The sequence below is a fragment of the Astatotilapia calliptera genome, chromosome 19 (genome assembly GCF_900246225.1).
Source record: "Astatotilapia calliptera chromosome 19, fAstCal1.2, whole genome shotgun sequence".
Taxonomy (NCBI): domain Eukaryota; kingdom Metazoa; phylum Chordata; class Actinopteri; order Cichliformes; family Cichlidae; genus Astatotilapia; species Astatotilapia calliptera.
The window spans coordinates 23,365,000-23,381,453 of NC_039320.1; the positions used below are offsets into that span (position 1 = coordinate 23,365,000).

General features: G+C 40.8%; 1 protein-coding gene across 1 annotated transcript in view; it reads right to left on the reverse strand.

Annotated features, from left to right (window-relative positions):
• Window positions 1-413: 413 nt before the first annotated feature.
• Window positions 414-16,454, reverse strand: part of mboat2a (membrane bound O-acyltransferase domain containing 2a) — a 44,418-nt gene continuing 28,377 nt past the window's right edge. The window contains exons 4-13 of the mRNA XM_026151727.1: window positions 12,504-12,599; window positions 10,143-10,198; window positions 7,329-7,383; window positions 5,899-6,085; window positions 5,132-5,324; window positions 4,442-4,545; window positions 4,280-4,344; window positions 3,875-4,007; window positions 2,932-3,083; window positions 414-1,372 (exon numbers count right to left, since the gene is read on the reverse strand). Of these exons, the coding sequence (XP_026007512.1) occupies window positions 1,204-1,372; window positions 2,932-3,083; window positions 3,875-4,007; window positions 4,280-4,344; window positions 4,442-4,545; window positions 5,132-5,324; window positions 5,899-6,085; window positions 7,329-7,383; window positions 10,143-10,198; window positions 12,504-12,599 (1,210 nt within the window). The 3' untranslated portion in view covers window positions 414-1,203. The remainder of the gene's footprint in view (window positions 1,373-2,931; window positions 3,084-3,874; window positions 4,008-4,279; window positions 4,345-4,441; window positions 4,546-5,131; window positions 5,325-5,898; window positions 6,086-7,328; window positions 7,384-10,142; window positions 10,199-12,503; window positions 12,600-16,454) is intronic.

Below are 16,454 nucleotides of genomic sequence, written 5' to 3' on the forward strand. Positions count from 1 at the left end.
TCACGTACATATATAACTGTAACTGGTTTCTTTATGTGCTTTTATGCACTGTGCATGGACCATTTGACACTTTATTTCTAAGTCAGTGCGGTGATCTGATTAGATTTCTGTTGCGTTTGTAGGACTTAAGACAATTACTGCACAAATAACTCAAGAAGGATGTAAATTCTGTAGGAATTCTGTTAATTAAAATCATTTTGGAGACTTGTTTTAACAACTGAACACAGAGGAAACCTGTCATGAGACAAATATCAGCAGAAATTTAAAAATAATAATAATTCTGAACCCCAAGTCAACAAGCCTTAAAAGGTATTCTAAGTTACCATAGGGTAAACAAACTCCCTTTGAAACACACATTTATCAGATGAGTCTTCTTTGCCCAACAAAAAAAAAAAAAAAAAAAAAAAAAGCAGCAGATATGAAAAATATAAAAAGATATCCAGTTATTAAATCTTTTAGACTGGAGAGGAATGAGATCTGAATTCCACTTTGAGATTCTCTCTTTCAGGCATAGTCAAGTCATCCCACAAAAAACAAAAGAGCATTCAGAATGGATTTCAATTAGTGTCATCACAAACATCTAAGTACAAAACACACACGATGTGAATTCTTCTGGAATAGAGATTAAAAAAAAAAAAAAAAGACATAGAAATCAAACAATATGTTGAGGATCCTAAGGCCTGTTTGAAATTGGCAGCTGATGATAAAGGTTATGTTTCTTTTACATGTACACGGTTTTCTGTTGCCACCTAACAGAGGCTTGTACCCAGACAATGACAAAAACCCTCCACATACTGCGCTTTAAATCTGTTTACCTTACATGAAACCACACTGGTGTAACTGCATTTAGGTTCCTGCAGCGTGCCATTCAAACTGTTATTTCACCTTCAAAGTACATAGAGGGTTTAAGGCAGCTTGGAGGTGTTCGTTTTCACTAATGTATTGTAAAGTAACCACTACCGCTCATTAGTTTACACCTTGGCCATTTCTTCACCTTGGTCTTGTATCCATGTCAGAAGTGTGATTGCTGTCAGCCTTGCTACTGGAAGTTTTTGCCAGGATGTAGACTTGTGTTTTCTGTCTGATAGGAGATATTTGGTTCTTTGTCAGGTAAACGGACTCAACACACTCCAGGTCTCAGTAGTTTATAGTTCGTCTCAGTGTTTCTGCTGCTGAAGGGGCGGCGCGTCACCGTCCCGACCCTCATGTGGTCTTTTCTTTCTGGTTGCAGTTGTTGTCTGTGCTGTTGTGATCTGTCTGGTTGTCCTTCTGGAGGTCGTCCTGCTGCTCTTTGGCCTGCCGGCGTTTCGACTTGACAGGTAGGGCCAGGACCACCAGCAGACATAGAAGATGTAACCCAAAGTACCAAGTCCTGCGAAAACATCGATGAGAGAGAATGTTGTTAACAAGACAACAGTAAACTGCATACTGCACATGTTTGACAACATGACTTTGTAGTAAACAAACAAACAAACAAACAAACAAGCCAGTTTAGCTTGCCTGCAGTCAGACCTTTCATCAACAGAAAACATCTGGCGCATCACAGACATAAAATACAAAAATTAAGACCCGGGACTGAAAAATGAGACAATCTTCTCCCAAAAGTCCAGCCCGGCTCTCCTCAGTTCCAGGATATTCATAGACTGCTACAAGACATGGCTCTACCAATTTTTTTGAGAAATGTTGCTGCCATCAAATTGAAAACAAACTAATATTTTTCTTAAAAATGGTACATTTTCTCAGTTTAAACATTTGATATGTTTTCTGTGGGTGGCTGTAGCTCAGGTGGCAGAGCAGGTCAGCCACTAATCAGAAGGTCGGTGGTTCGATCCCAGGCTGCCTCCTGGCTGCATGCCAAATATCCTTGGGCAAGATACTAACCCCATGTTTGCCTACTGGTGGTGGTCAGAGGGCCCAGTGGCGCCAGTGTCCAGCAGCCTCGCCTCTGTCAGTGGCTACAATGTAGCTTGCAATCACCAGTGTGTGAATGTGTGTGTGAATGGGTGAATGACTGAATGTAGTGTGAAGCACTTTGGGGTCCTTAGGGACTGAGTAAAGCGCTATACAAATGCAGGCCATTTACCATTCTGTACTCTATTGTGAATAAATTATGGGTTTATGACATTTGCAGCTCAGTAATGTTTCTTAACATTAAGAAACCAAGAAGAAGAAGACGAAGCTGTGAGCAAGGAGGGAGGGGGTGAGTGAGTGAGTGATTCGTTCATGCTATGATTCAGCACAGAGGGAGGGGGCGAGTAACTCAAATGTGCTGTTAGCATGCTAGCAGAGCGATGCTACTGTGAACCGAGGAGCTATTGTCTTGATGTGACTCAGGGTTTTTTCTTCCAGTTCAGAGCAGAAATGTTTTTGTTAAGAAACTGGCTGTTGTTTTTTTCCCCCCACACAATTTTAATTATAAGCTAGATATATTTCTACTAATGAAATTAGTTTGCTAATAGCAACAGGGATGAGTCAGTGTGTCAGTTGGGCTTGTGAATCATGAGTCACGAGTCAGTAAAGTGATTCTCGAGTATTGAACGATTCATTCATGATTCGCACATCACTACTACAGTGTCTGTTCTTTACTGCCTGTCTAGCAGCTGTTGTTGATGTTTGGATCGTAATTTCTTTGCAGCGACTGGTCAATGTTAAGGTCACTTGTTTTATTTCCTCCTCATCCTTCAATCATAAAGCTGTCTCGTTAACCATTACCGCCTGACAGGCTAATAAAAACATGTAAATTTCAACACTACGGGCAACGATTTCATTTACATTTTTAATACTACAACAATAATAAAGTTTAAGTTTGCTACAATACCACGGTAATCTCACACAACAGAATTGCTTGCAAAATGAATGTATTTTTTTAAAATAAGAAAGGCTGACATTGTGTCTCCTACTCCACAGTGTATAAGAAGCTCATAGACGTACCTGTAGAACTTGAGTGAGGGTCCTACTGCAAGTAGCACAAATGGCGCCACTGTATAACTAATGGCCACCTGAGTCCATGCCCACGTGATCACATCATAGATGCCCTTGTATGAGTCAGACACCAGGAAGTACGGCCTGATGTTGTGCCTTACCTGAAAGAGAAAGTATTTTTCTTACTGCAAGTTCAACTTGTCAATTTAAACATTTTAGGTAAATGAAGCTGTAAAGTTCGAATTATACTCTACCCACTCTTCCGTACGATAGACTAAAGTTGAGCTAACTGACCTAGTTCCAAAAATCTCCACATGACAGCAGGGATTACTGTCGGCTTCCACTCATTATCTGCCCATCTTTCTTTTGCGCCGTCTCTTTCTGTCCCTCGTAGATCTTAGGAGGAATCTATCTCTGAAACAGCTTTGTGTGGCAAAGGCCAGAAGTTGGCATAACTAGGTCAATGCTCTGCTTGTCTTCCTTCAGATAAAGAAGGATACAGTCGCTGCAGAAACTCACAACTCACTGCCCCGCACACAAAATTGACCGTTTCTGCATTTTATCTCTTTTATCCAGAGATTTAATGCATTCCTAGTGTACTATCAGTCCACTGTCTCTGCATAAATCTCCTCCTGTCTCCTCTTTTGACATAACTGGAATGAAGATGTCTGGCTTTGCTGAGATTAGTGGTAATGGCCTCACGCTCAAAACGAGGTTCAAGTGGCACACTACTTCATTATTATCCACTTGCAATCCATTAAGTGATTTTGTTGTGTGTTCGTTGGTCTGTTAAGTAGCTGTGGTAAATCTATAGAGGTCTTAAAGTCTAGTATGGCGGTGGCAAACAAATCAATTTTTGTAGCAAAATTTTAATGCAAGTTTTTTGAAAGTAAGTAATATGCAAATTCAGAAGCTTTTCATCAATTGAACAGTGTGCACTGCGTGTACTCACTGCACGTGCAGCCATGGTCATGCCGATGCCAGTAAGGAAGGTCAGATAGTAGCCAGGGTACACCCCGTGCCACATGGCTGACAGCAGGAAGGTGGCAGCAGTGGGGTTAATGGGACAGCGCTCGTAGCACACCCTGAGAAGAAAACATAACGCGTACATCTAGCGCTCAGTCCAAAAAAGTGGAGACCAATGAATCAAAATCTCATAAATGGGCAAAACTGTCTAATTTAAGTTCACTGCATCAAATACAAATGCTTCAGATTATAGGTTCTGTAAAATGTCTCCACATAAATGATGCAGGTATCAAGCAAACATTTTTGCTTATGTGTCAAGGACAATATACATGCACAACTTGTTCTCTTGCAGACTAAGAAAGCTACAGCATTATAACAGAAATGCTCTTACCTCTTAAGCCAAAGAGCTGTTTGAATGTTCCAATTGTCTAGGAACAACTTGAAACTGGTGGCGAACTGAAAACGAATACAGAAAAAAATATTCTTTCAGGCTTTACATAAAAAGTAGCTTTATCTGGATACAAAATAATAAAATGAGAACAAAGATCCAGACCTCAATGTCCAGAATTCTGAGATTTGATATCAGATCCCACCGTGGGGAGCCATCTTTGTTGTATCCGTTGAAGCCGAATCCGGCAGCATTGTTGATAGCATCAGCTGCGGGACAGAGGTACATGGGCTTCAGAGTAGAGCGACTACAGTAAAGAATGACAAGAGCTTCCCTCCCTGCAGTTTGTAAATTAGTGACGGAAACAAATGGAGCCTTGGATGCGTTTGTCTAAAATTAAGCACGACACCACTAGATCTTCACCACTAGATGGCACTGTTACCTCAAAAAATATCTTGAGGTTGCATTTCACATAGACAAGTTCAATTATAAAACTTAAAGAGGCAGTGGGGTTGAGCAATATGATCTTAGTAACACTTATAGACACACATTTCATCAGACTGTCCAGCTTATCACCAAATTTGAAAATTTGAATGCCAGTAGGCATAAGGTATTTCCTCCCTCTCCTGTCCCAGCTCTTCCTAACATTTTGTGCACGTTACACATGTTATTTAAAGACTGTTTCCTTTCCAGCATAAGGATATACAGTGTTTATGCAAATGTTTAAAATCTGCATAAAATCAGAATATACAGATTTTATTTGTAAACATTCAAATGACAGATTCAAATCTCTGAATAACACATTTATGGGAGGAAATGTGTTATTCACTGATAAGAAAGCCAAGTCAAACTCACCGAGCGTCCAGACAAAGTAGTACTTTGGCCTCAGCGCCAGCATTGCCAAGTAAAGGTAGACAACCTGGAGATGGAAGGGTGTGGAGTTTACAAAGTCGTCGTCTATCGAGCGCTCCACTGGGAGTAGCTTGTAGAGGGACAGATAGACGGCCAGCGAGATAGCACAGGTACACAGCTTGGAGATGACATCATTCTGGACAAAGGTGGGAGACAATAAAAGCAATTAAGCAATCCAATTAAACTCGGTGCACTCTATTATATTCAAAAACGAACGCTGGCAACATGACGAGAGGTGATGTTATTCTACAGAAACCCGGTTAAGCTGATTTGAAGGTAAATCAAGTCCTTGAGAATCCTTTCATGTTTTATATTTAGCAACATCTGTTTTCACTTTGTTCCTTTCTTTTATGAAACACTTAAACACAAACGCTAATCTTGGACTGTCGTTAAATTATTAATGCATTATGCATCAAGAATATATGAAAAACCTTGAGGTTTCGATATTTGCGTCACAAATTCCCAGTAATGTCCCAGTTTCTGTCACGCAAATCAAAACCCTGTATATGTATGGCAATATATTATTCTTAGGACTGCTCCACTTTGGGCCTTTTATCGAAATGTGCAATTTTACATCACAGTTATGTGCATTCAAGATTCAAGATAGTACCTTCTGTCAAGTAAAAACTGCAATTTTGTATTGACCGTTAGGCTCATCTGCCTAACCAATCTAAATGGAACTTAACTGTGTCCACTAATGTGCTTTGTACCTTGGGCGAGGGTTCGGTTTGCTTGTACTTTCCATTCTCCTTGCCGTTGGCGTTCTCCTGGTGCCGCGGCTGGTAGCACGTTCCTTCAATGAAGGCCTTGTAGTCGTTGTAGGAGCAGGTTGGCCCTGCCAGGATCCCCATGAAGTTACAGTTGTAGCTCAAGTATTCCAACAAACTGGGCATACGACTTGAGGAGACAGGGATTGAACATTAGAAAATATTCATCCATTCATTACAGAAACCAGACCAAACATATATGAGTGACTAAACCCATGTTATAATGCCTTAGAGCAGTATTGTCCATATCGACTGAGAAGAAGTAGGATTTATTCGACTGAACGGTCCAAGCAAAGATGGAGAATCTCGACTGACCCTGGAGACTTTTTTTTCTCCTAGTTTTTCCTATTTAAATTTCATCTGCTAGGTGAAGCACAGTCTGACTGCTGGAACATGCGGGATGTCCTTCCCAGCAGCCATTTCAGAGTAAGCGGCTGACTCAGAGTAGCCCAGCGAAGGATTGTGATGTCTAGGGCCTTAAAGCTACAATGAGTAGGTCTTCTAGTGATCACTATGTTTGCTCGGTTTTATAACCATCTAGGCTGGTTTGTGTAAGATTCACATGTAAAATATGTGTTATTCTTTGCTGTGCATTTTTTTCTATTCTGTTCTTTTTATTGGCTAGTCTTTTCTAACCTTTTTGACAAATATAAACTACCTGTTTCTAAACAACTACTTTTACTTTTGTTTTTGCTGCATTATGGTCTCCAATAGGAAGGACAAATGGCCTGCATTTGTATAGCGCTTTTCTAGTCCATAGGACCCCAAAGCGCTTCACACTACATTCAGTCATTCACCCATTCACACACACATTCACACACTGGCGATAGCAAGCTACATTGTAGCCACAGCTGCCCTGGGGCGCACTGACAGAGGCGAGGCTGCCGGACACAGGCGCCACCAGGCCCTCTGACCACCACCAGTAGGCAAACATGGGGTTAGTATCTTGCCCAAGGATATCTGGCATGCAGCCGGGAGGCAGCCTGGGATCGAACCACCGACCTTCTGATTAGTGGCTGACCTGCTCTGCCACCTGAGCTACAGCCACCCGAGGGGGGGGGGGGGGGGGTCAGTTATACAGCAGGATAGATGGAGGGGATAGGCATTCCCACAGTACAAGTCACCAGAGAGTAGTCAATGTGTTGTTTCCTAGATACAGAGTGCCTAACAACTGCTTGACAGCGCCAGAGAGACTGAAAGGGGAGGGCAGTGTGGCGATTGCCTATGCAGAAAGCAATAACGCCTTTATTAAAGAAAAGAGGATCATTGCTCTCAGACTGAATGCCAATTTAAAAATCACAGCAGCTTTTTAATTCCACTTGATTCAGTGAACTCATCATTTGAAGCATCAAAAACATACCTGAGTCACATACCTGATAGCAAAGTATTTCTGACCGGGAGTCAGCTGCCCTTCTCGCTTGGTCAAACCTACAAATGTAGAGAGACACTTCAATGCCAACAGGTGACGTGCATAACAGCTTCACAACACACACACACACACACACGCATTATTTTAAGCTTGTTAAGGGTCACAAGCATTTTTCTAATACACTATGCTATTTTAGCTCTTTATTCTGTCAACAGGATATGGATTGAAATGGATTACACTCCTGCCACAGCAGCTTAATACCATTTAAAACTATCAACAAAACATTTTGTACCATAGATTCTGCAGCGTTAATTGTACAAGTTAGCGTAGGTGCTACACAGGGCCTGACCAGGGTGTATAACCTCACATTCTATGAGGCGTCCCTAAACTGCAAACTTTTGGACATCGCTTCACGGCTTTATCCAGAAAGTTGCAGGCGCGTAAATCCCCTTTTTATTTGTTTTTGTCCGCAGCCCTGGCCTTCCTTAATAACACAATTCCCTCTTCATTTATGCTCATCAGCCACTTTATTAGGAAAACCTGATTGACTGGTTCTTAAGGCAAATATCTAATCTACAGGAAAGGAACAGGAACTTGAGGTGACAATTCACATGGGATCACCATAATAGAAGACTGGAAAATACATTTCCTGGTCTTGATTTGCTTAAGCGCCACAGCCTACCTGAGTATTGTTGCTGACCCTGTGAGCACAGTACCCATCTTTTGATGGCTGGTAACATGCCCTGATGCCACAAAGCTCAAGTCATCGCAAACCAGTTTCTTGGAAGTGATGATGAGTTCAATGTACGCTCACAGAATAGGTATAGAATGGGTTCAGACCACCATCATGTTGGTAAGGAGACCACCTGTCTAACAGTGGAAATTAACTTATGCTCCATCAATCGCAGGCTGGTAAATTTTCCTTCCTGGCTGGCAGCATATAGCTGAGCGGGACACAACAATATCACTTGCTACAGGAACGATTTCTTTACAATATTAACGACCGTTACATGGAAATTTATGGCTCACACACACCTGATCCTTTGTTACCTGATCCTAAACCCAACACACTCTTTTTTTTTTTTTTTAATATTCATTCTTACATTCTCATCTCTCTATTCAGTGCTTGTTTTTTTAAGATACCCGTCACCCCTTGTCCCCATTTCACATTCATTAAGCTATTATGTTGTTTAAAAATTCAATACAATATCAATCACAGCTGAGTTAGCAGAGGACAGTGAGTGACGGAGAGCAAAAGCAAAGGGTGTAAAGAAAAGATGATGCAACAGAGCAAACAGGGTGTTGTGTGTGCATAACCTCATCGCCTAACACTGGCTGTTCCACTTTGCAGTCTGCTCTTTGTTATGAAGACCAGTGGCTATGCAATTCATTATACTATGAGATTATATGCCTGTTGTGCAAGCTAATATTTGGTTAAACTTTCCTGTTCCTCGGGCCACAATTTAACCCTCTGACTCAATTTAAAACTCAAATTAAATATTGACCTCTGAGACTGTAAACTGTGCCATCGACACATGTATTCTAACAAAGGGAGACAATAAATATTGGGCAGGTAATCAGGATGCGGCACTTCGTTCATGGCCACTTATTAGACCAGGGGTGTCAAAAATCATTTAATTCATGGGCCATTTTATCTCAGTGGACTGGACTTAACAGCGTTACTGCATAGCTACCAAGAGTAAAAGACATCCAAATTTTTAAGCCGTATGTAAAGAATTTTGTGAAAATGTTTGCAAAAACTTAAAATAAAAACATGCTGGTACAGCTCCTTGGCTTAACCAGCTCAGTTCATTGTTGCATTGCAGGCCATGGGAAATGCGTTGTCAGTAAGAAGTTCTGTAAAAGTGATGATGATTCAAAACTCTGGTTGCCCAACCTGTTGATTTTGTCCATGCCACTCACATGTTACATCTTGTTCTTAATGATTTGGCTTCCTACAAAATACAGTGAAATCTCCAGAAAACATGTACTCCTGTGAGACTTTGCAAAATCATCCAGTGACACCAATGCATTTGGCATAATTGCAAAGAGAAGCAGTTAAAATCCTTATATCACACTATTCAAGTAAACATCATCCAAATTGTCATTAGACTGATGACTGTGTTCAGTCAGTACACTGAGGTGACTTAAGCCACCAAGTGGGCGCTAAACAGCTGTGAGTACCTCTCTGATACTCGGTTAGGTGTTCCTATTTTAAACATGATTTCACTTCTGGATCTTTATTTACTCCTCATTGGCACATGTGGTGTTTCAATTATATCAGCAAAGTCTCTATTTGTTCCAGGAGCGGAGGGAGAGTCAAATGCAGGTCAGCCACAGGGAGACAAATTGGACTTTTGCACGTCCACTAAAAGTTGTGTTACCTTAAAAAAAAAAACAAAGAAATAATCACAGGCTCTGCAGTATGTCACAATGTAACACGGGGCTGTTCCATCACATGTCTTGTCTTGACTTGACTTGACTTTTTGGACAGCACAAAAGCACAAAGTCTAGTTTAATTAGATTTGGGATTAAAGAAAGTCTTAACGGTTGAGAAGGGGGAAAAAAAACAATGCAAAGTTGGTCATTGCTCCATTATATAACTATGTTTATGCTCTCCTTCTGGTTCAGTAGCCCACTGTAGGAACTGACAACTGGCTCAGAAATGTGGCCATCTGATCTGTTTTCACACTCCAAAGAGAATTGAACTGACATTTTCACTTCTGTCACATCTGCTACTTCTTTTTTTCAAAGTATGCACACACACGCACGCACACTACACTGGAGACACACGGGCTTTAACGACACTTGTCCTTACCATCATGGATTTCAAATGCCATGCTGGTGATCTTCTGTGTGATAACCATCATGGGCCTAAAGACAGAGTAAACATTTAAAAAAAAACCAAACAGACCAAAAAACAAACACGCAGCACATTTAAGTCTCAGTGTTCTGACTTTAGGATACATACATTTCCTCATGCACTAAACCTTTGTCCTGAGTTTTCCTGCCTGGCTGCTATCCCATATTCATTTAGCAACTATTGTTTGATATTTTATGTGGAATCTTCCAATAACAGTGCAAACACTGAGTGGTAGTATCTTCACAATGGCTAGTTTCCTCCAGGATAACGGCAGCCTTTATTAAACTTCCTGTTGTTGTTTTTTTCTCCAGTTCTGTGCTGGTCAGCCCTCCTTATCCCGACTTAATGATATTCTCTATCAGTGCGGGATATGTATAAGCCTGAACTCAGAAAAACACAGCTCCTCTCCTGGTGCTTGCATCAGCACATTCTGGATTAATTTTATACATGAAAGCTGCTGGTGGCATGAAGTTGAGCTACAAACGGAAGAATAAGCCACAGGGTAGAGATTATTTGCTCTTTAAAGGCCAATTGGGTAAAAGTTGCAACTATGGGATGTTACTATGAGACTTAAGCCAATTATTTTTATTTATTTATTTTTTTTTTTTATCTTGCACGTTTTACGGATAAATATGTAAATGAGGCGTTATTTACCTATAGTACTGTGCAAAAGTCTTGAGCCACATGTCATTTCTTTATATTTTGGTAAGAAGAGAAATAGTTGCAGAGATTCATGGAAATGCAGTATATTAAATACAAACAGTTTGTATAATACTAACCAGCCTGAAAGTCGATATTTGATAAGACCACCTTTATTCTTTAATAAAACCTAAATTCTCTTAGGCAAGCTTTCTTGATAGGTTTTTTAGGCCTGCAACGTTTTGCCCTCCACTTGTCCACGCACACACTGACCACCATGCCAAAATATTTCAAGTTTTCAGCTAATAGCTCTTTAGGAATCACCTTATTGATGCAAAACTACTATTTTATGCCTAACTGTCTCATCTTTTGGCATCAAGCATTTTTGCAGATTCAGCAAAGAAATTGGAAGAAATTGTGTATTTCTGCAAAAAGTGCCTAAAGCCAGAATTTAAAATGCGTTGTATGTTATGTGTTGACACAACACGAGTATGTCTTTTTTCTGCCTGAATGACTCATAGGTCAGTGTTAAGTGACTTAAAGAAAAAAATGTATTTACTGTATATTAGTCATCTTTGAAATATAGTGTGGAGATATGTGGCTCAAGATATTTGAAAAAGAAAAAAAAAAAAACTTTCCTAATTGATTACACTGAGGCAATTATTTTTTGTGTGGAGATGTTTTTGTAATATGCAAAAAATGGATTAACTCAATAAATATGCACTACTACTCTAATTAAATAAACACCTATCTTAGACGTTTCCCCTATTAGCCCGAAAGAAACATAGTAAGGAAACAAAATAGTCCAAAATCTGAATACTGGCCTTAAATAAAATTCCCTTTTTCCGAAGCACATTTGGCTGGGGTGGGAGGTACAATGACATTTAAGAAAACATGTGATTTTGACATTTTGAGCGAAAACAGAGGGACAACAGATGTAGCTGAAGGAGTGAAATCTCACAGAGGAAGTATGGCTTTGCATTAGGTTGCTTAGTAACTAGCCACCCCCAACCTGCTGGGAGTGCGGGCTGTGTGCTCAAACTGTCAGACTGTCTGGAGAAATGGGAACCAGCCACTTGGAACTGCAGTCCCTGCCGACGTCCTCGTGCGGACACAGATGAGCAGTGGGACTCAGTCTTGTATCCATTTAGCTCGAGTCACATCCAATATTCGGCCGATTCTTATCGACGACTTCTCCTTTTAGCGTCATTTGTAGTCCATTTGGGATTCAAGCTCAATCACTGAAGGTCTTTAATGTTAAATTAAGGTCCAAAATATCTTAAAAGTGCACCGATTATGCCTCATTTTCTGTCATTTGGCAAAGTCTCAAATGTTGAGGTCAGCACACAAGTAATCCCCGTGAGCCAAACGTTCAGGCTTCAGTCTACTCAAAACACACAGTTTCCCTCAGACTTTAGAGAGGACAGAGAGGGGATTATTCTTAAAATTTGGTCAGCTCAGGCATACAGTTCACAGATGCCCCACACACCTGATCTTTAAACACACTGTATATGCAAGGGCTAGCCAATCAAACTGGGCTTAAAGGGAGCGTGGTCTTAAAAGGAAAGCATTCGAAATAGCTCGTTTCAGAAAATGGATAACTGATGGGCTGTACAACAAAAAGCATTCTTTTGAAATGTGAAAAATGAGGATGAAAGAGTTCTAGTGTTAGCTTACCCTGTGAAATCTGCAGAGTACATGCCGTAGTCAAAAACGTAGACCCGTGTGATTTGACACAATATCAAATAGCCCAGTGTTACAATGAAGCAGTATCTACACAGAAAAGAAGCAGAGAAAAAAAATTATTAGATTTTATCTGCATTTAAGTGACATTTAAAAAAAAGAAATAAAGTAGTAGTCACAAAAGTCAGACACAAAAACCGCTAAGAAACTTGGGTACGACTTGTTCTCAACTATTCAACATAGCAACGAGGAGCTTTTCAGACCAGCACCTTGATATGTGCAACATAAACAGTTCATTTTAGAGTTCTGGGGAGAAAAAAAATAAACTTTCATCTCTTTTTTTGGATCTCTGTGGTTGAACAAAGATTTTTTTTTTCCCCCAACACAGCACAGTACGCAGTGGCCTCAGGAACAGGGCAGAACTATGCAGCGGGGGGGGGAGGGAGTCGTAAAGTGGACAAAAGGGCAGAGAAGGCTCCAGCAATGTGTCTCTGTCAGGGAGGGAAGACTGAGGACAACACGACCTTTCAAGACAAGGCCCAAAAACAGAGCAGCGCTAAAGGGTCTAACACAAAGCTGCTGCAGAGTCAGCTCAAGTCAAAGCTAGCCAGATAGCATCCCTCCGCTGTCAACAATAAGAGGATTGTGCCTCTCTGAGAAGCAATACAGCATACCAGCTACAACAATGCTGTGCTGGAGATAAGCTACAACGGGACCTCTTGCTTCTCACAGCCTACTGTATCCAAGACGTCACCTGATATCTGCTGCCAAGCACGTATGAAACAAAATAAAAGAAGGCACTCGTACTTCTCCAGTATGAAACATTTGTATAGCTTTCAAGAGCCATTTCTCTAGAAGCAATCAAACACTACAATTGCACACTCCTATTAATCACAAAACCCTTAGAGGAGACAGACAAAGCACAGTAAACTGGTGATAATCACTGCGTAGTCCTTTTTTATTCTCAGAGATTTGTATACAGCCCACACTTGGCATCTCATCCGAGGGTATAAGCAGTTTACACAATATTCTTTCAGCATTCTGCACATATAGGAGACCAAACGGCTCTTTGCAATGTTGCTAAGATTCCCACACCGCTGCCTGTAGCTTTTTCAAAGCTGGTTTCATTATTCTCTTGCATAAATTGACAATATTCTGTCCGTCAGACGCTTTCACATAATATTTCTCAAGGCTTCATTCATACGTGGTCCAAAATTAACACCCACTAAGCAGTAGATTAGTAGGAAGACTCTGCATTTGGTCAGTAAATATTGGAGGGCTATCTGTCACACTGGCTGGTAAATACCGGTGGCAAGAAACAAATGCAATGAAATTATGTAATGACAAAACTCTTTACCCCTTGAAAACTTGCAAGGAGTAGATTAGTTTGTCCCCAGGAAAGTGTGAACGCCCTATTATATCTGCTCCGTGTATCGTTGCACATGCGTCAGATCTGGTGAAAATATACACATTTTATTGAGCCCCCATACGGGGTTTTACAAAATGAGTCAAGTTAGAGAAGGCGGGGTCTCCCTGTGCAGCTATCCTTGGAAAAACCTGGAAACTATTTTTTGATGGTGGTCAAACTACATCTTTAATTATATATTCTGAGGTGTCATGACTCGTCATTATGGGTGCAGCGGAGGTCGTCAAGTGTTTGTCAGGGAAAGAGGTAAGTCACTGTTGCCTGAACAGTCATCCAGCATTGAATTAAAAACTGAAATCTGCATCTGCAGTCTGTCCTAGCTGGGGAAAAGAGGGGTAAATCGTGAAGAGGTCGCCAGTCCATCACACAGCAGACACAAAGAGAATGACTACTAACGCTTATTCTGACACTGACAGCCGAGATAAAAATCACCAATTATCCGTGAGAGGCGGCAGGAGCACCTGGAGAAAGCCCACTTAAAACATATTACTGATGCGTTGGAGTGAGGTACATTGTTCAGTTGCACTGTCAGAAATTACACTCACTTTTAACAAAAAGACTAGACTGTATGCCAGAAAGTGCACATTTAGTGATTTAGTGCAACACAAAAGGGAATTTTTCTTTTGACTCCACAAAAGAAAAAAAAGAAAAAAAAAGAATCTTTATCAAAAACCCTAATTTTGCCAGGATCAGCACTCTGCAGTAGAAGTGTGCAGCCACATTTTATCAGCGAGGATGTGAACTATATATGCAGGACCGGCTATATTTGTACTGAGCCCAACAGGGATCCTGTCTTATCATCACCTGATTTGTATTTGTGTAATTTACAGCTCAGAAGGGGGTGTTTCATTTCCACTCAAGGCATCAGATGGAGCCTGGAGACTAAAGCAGGCTGGTCTCCCGCTGTGGGACAGCGGTAGACAGGTCAAGCCACACTGGAGGTGCAGGTATGGATACAGTGCACGGTGTATACAGAAATGAAAACTAAAAGCAGGCCAAGCAAATTTGAGGAAGTAATTCATACAAATGTCACCCTTAGATTTACAGTCAATTTAAAAAGAGATCAAATTTCCTTAACTCTGTTGGCTAGCACTGGAGCTACAGATGTTTAAAGGGTAGCAAAGTGGTTTCATGAACAGACGGATGCAACAGACTTGGATTCAGACCCTTTTTGGTCTTAATGACCACTCAATGCATGCTACACTATATTCGCCTTTTCCACACTTAAGTGCTTTACCTAGCTTGCATCCACCTACGCCCTATTTAGAGTTACCAATTACTGTGCATGTCTTTGGACTGTGGGAGGAAGTGAGAGTATCCAGTAGAAACCTACAAGCACAGGGAGAATATGCATCATGCCAGTATCTCTTTATCTTTATGTTTTCCCCAAACAAATGACACATAAGTTCCAGACTTATGTGTCATTTGTTTGGTTTAGGTGAAGGTGCTGCCTGGTTAGAGAGTGTGCAGGTGGAAGGATACATTAAGTGCTCTTGGCTGGCTGTGAATTCTCTAGACTATACTCGATTCTCACAAGGGTTCAAGGTGACATCAAACTAGGGAGCTGGCAGGGCAAAGACCATTTGATATCAAATCAAACTGAAGTAGAAAATTGCGTTCTCACATCTAGCTCAGGCCCACAGCTCATGTGTGAAAATGTCTCTTGAGGCCAGTAAAACAAATGAAAAAGAAAAGAAAAACACATAAAATAAAGAAAAACAACCCAATTGATTAAACAGCTTTAAGTAGCTACATGCTGTAAAAGAGCCAATTAGATACAATTACCTCATTTTAAGGCTCAAAAGCTGAAAACTATAAAGATCAGGTACCAACACATTTGCATCAAGACAGCAGTTTTTCTCTCATTTCTGTAGAAGTCTGACTTGTTACAATTCTTTTTTTACTGCCAGTATCCCTGTAAGTGGGCTCTTTCATTACTCTGATAGCCTCTTTCATTAGTTACACTATATCTAACAATGTCACAGTTCTCCCTCTTTGCCGTCAACCAGCAGGCAGTGCTGTGTTCACGCTCGAGGCAAGTTGGAATGCATCTAGAACATTCCCCGTCATTTGCCACATCCAACAGGTGAGCCGTCAAAGACAGCAGGGAGCTGGGAGTGAAAGAGATCTGGAGCTCACGTGATGAATAGTAACTAAACAAAGCACCTCTAGTCAGACTACAGCCAGACTTGGGTTCGATCCACACTTAGACCCAAAAAGCTGTCATACTGAGCTCCCTGTATGCTTGACCTTCCTCACTGTATGTTGTGTATGGGTTCGTTAGATTTCCCCATCTGTCACAGATGGCAGCTGAAATCCAGGATGTCATTTATGTCCCCTACTATGGATTGGCATTTTTTTTTTTTTTTTTTAAACACTGGAGAATATGTCGATTTGCCCTCAGTGTTTTCATGGCAGCTTGAAGTTTCACAGTGGAAAAAAAAATAGTGTATTTAGCTTTATAATAATTCACTGCAAGCCTCCATTAAAGGGGACAAAAGATTATTTCCTTAGGTTGA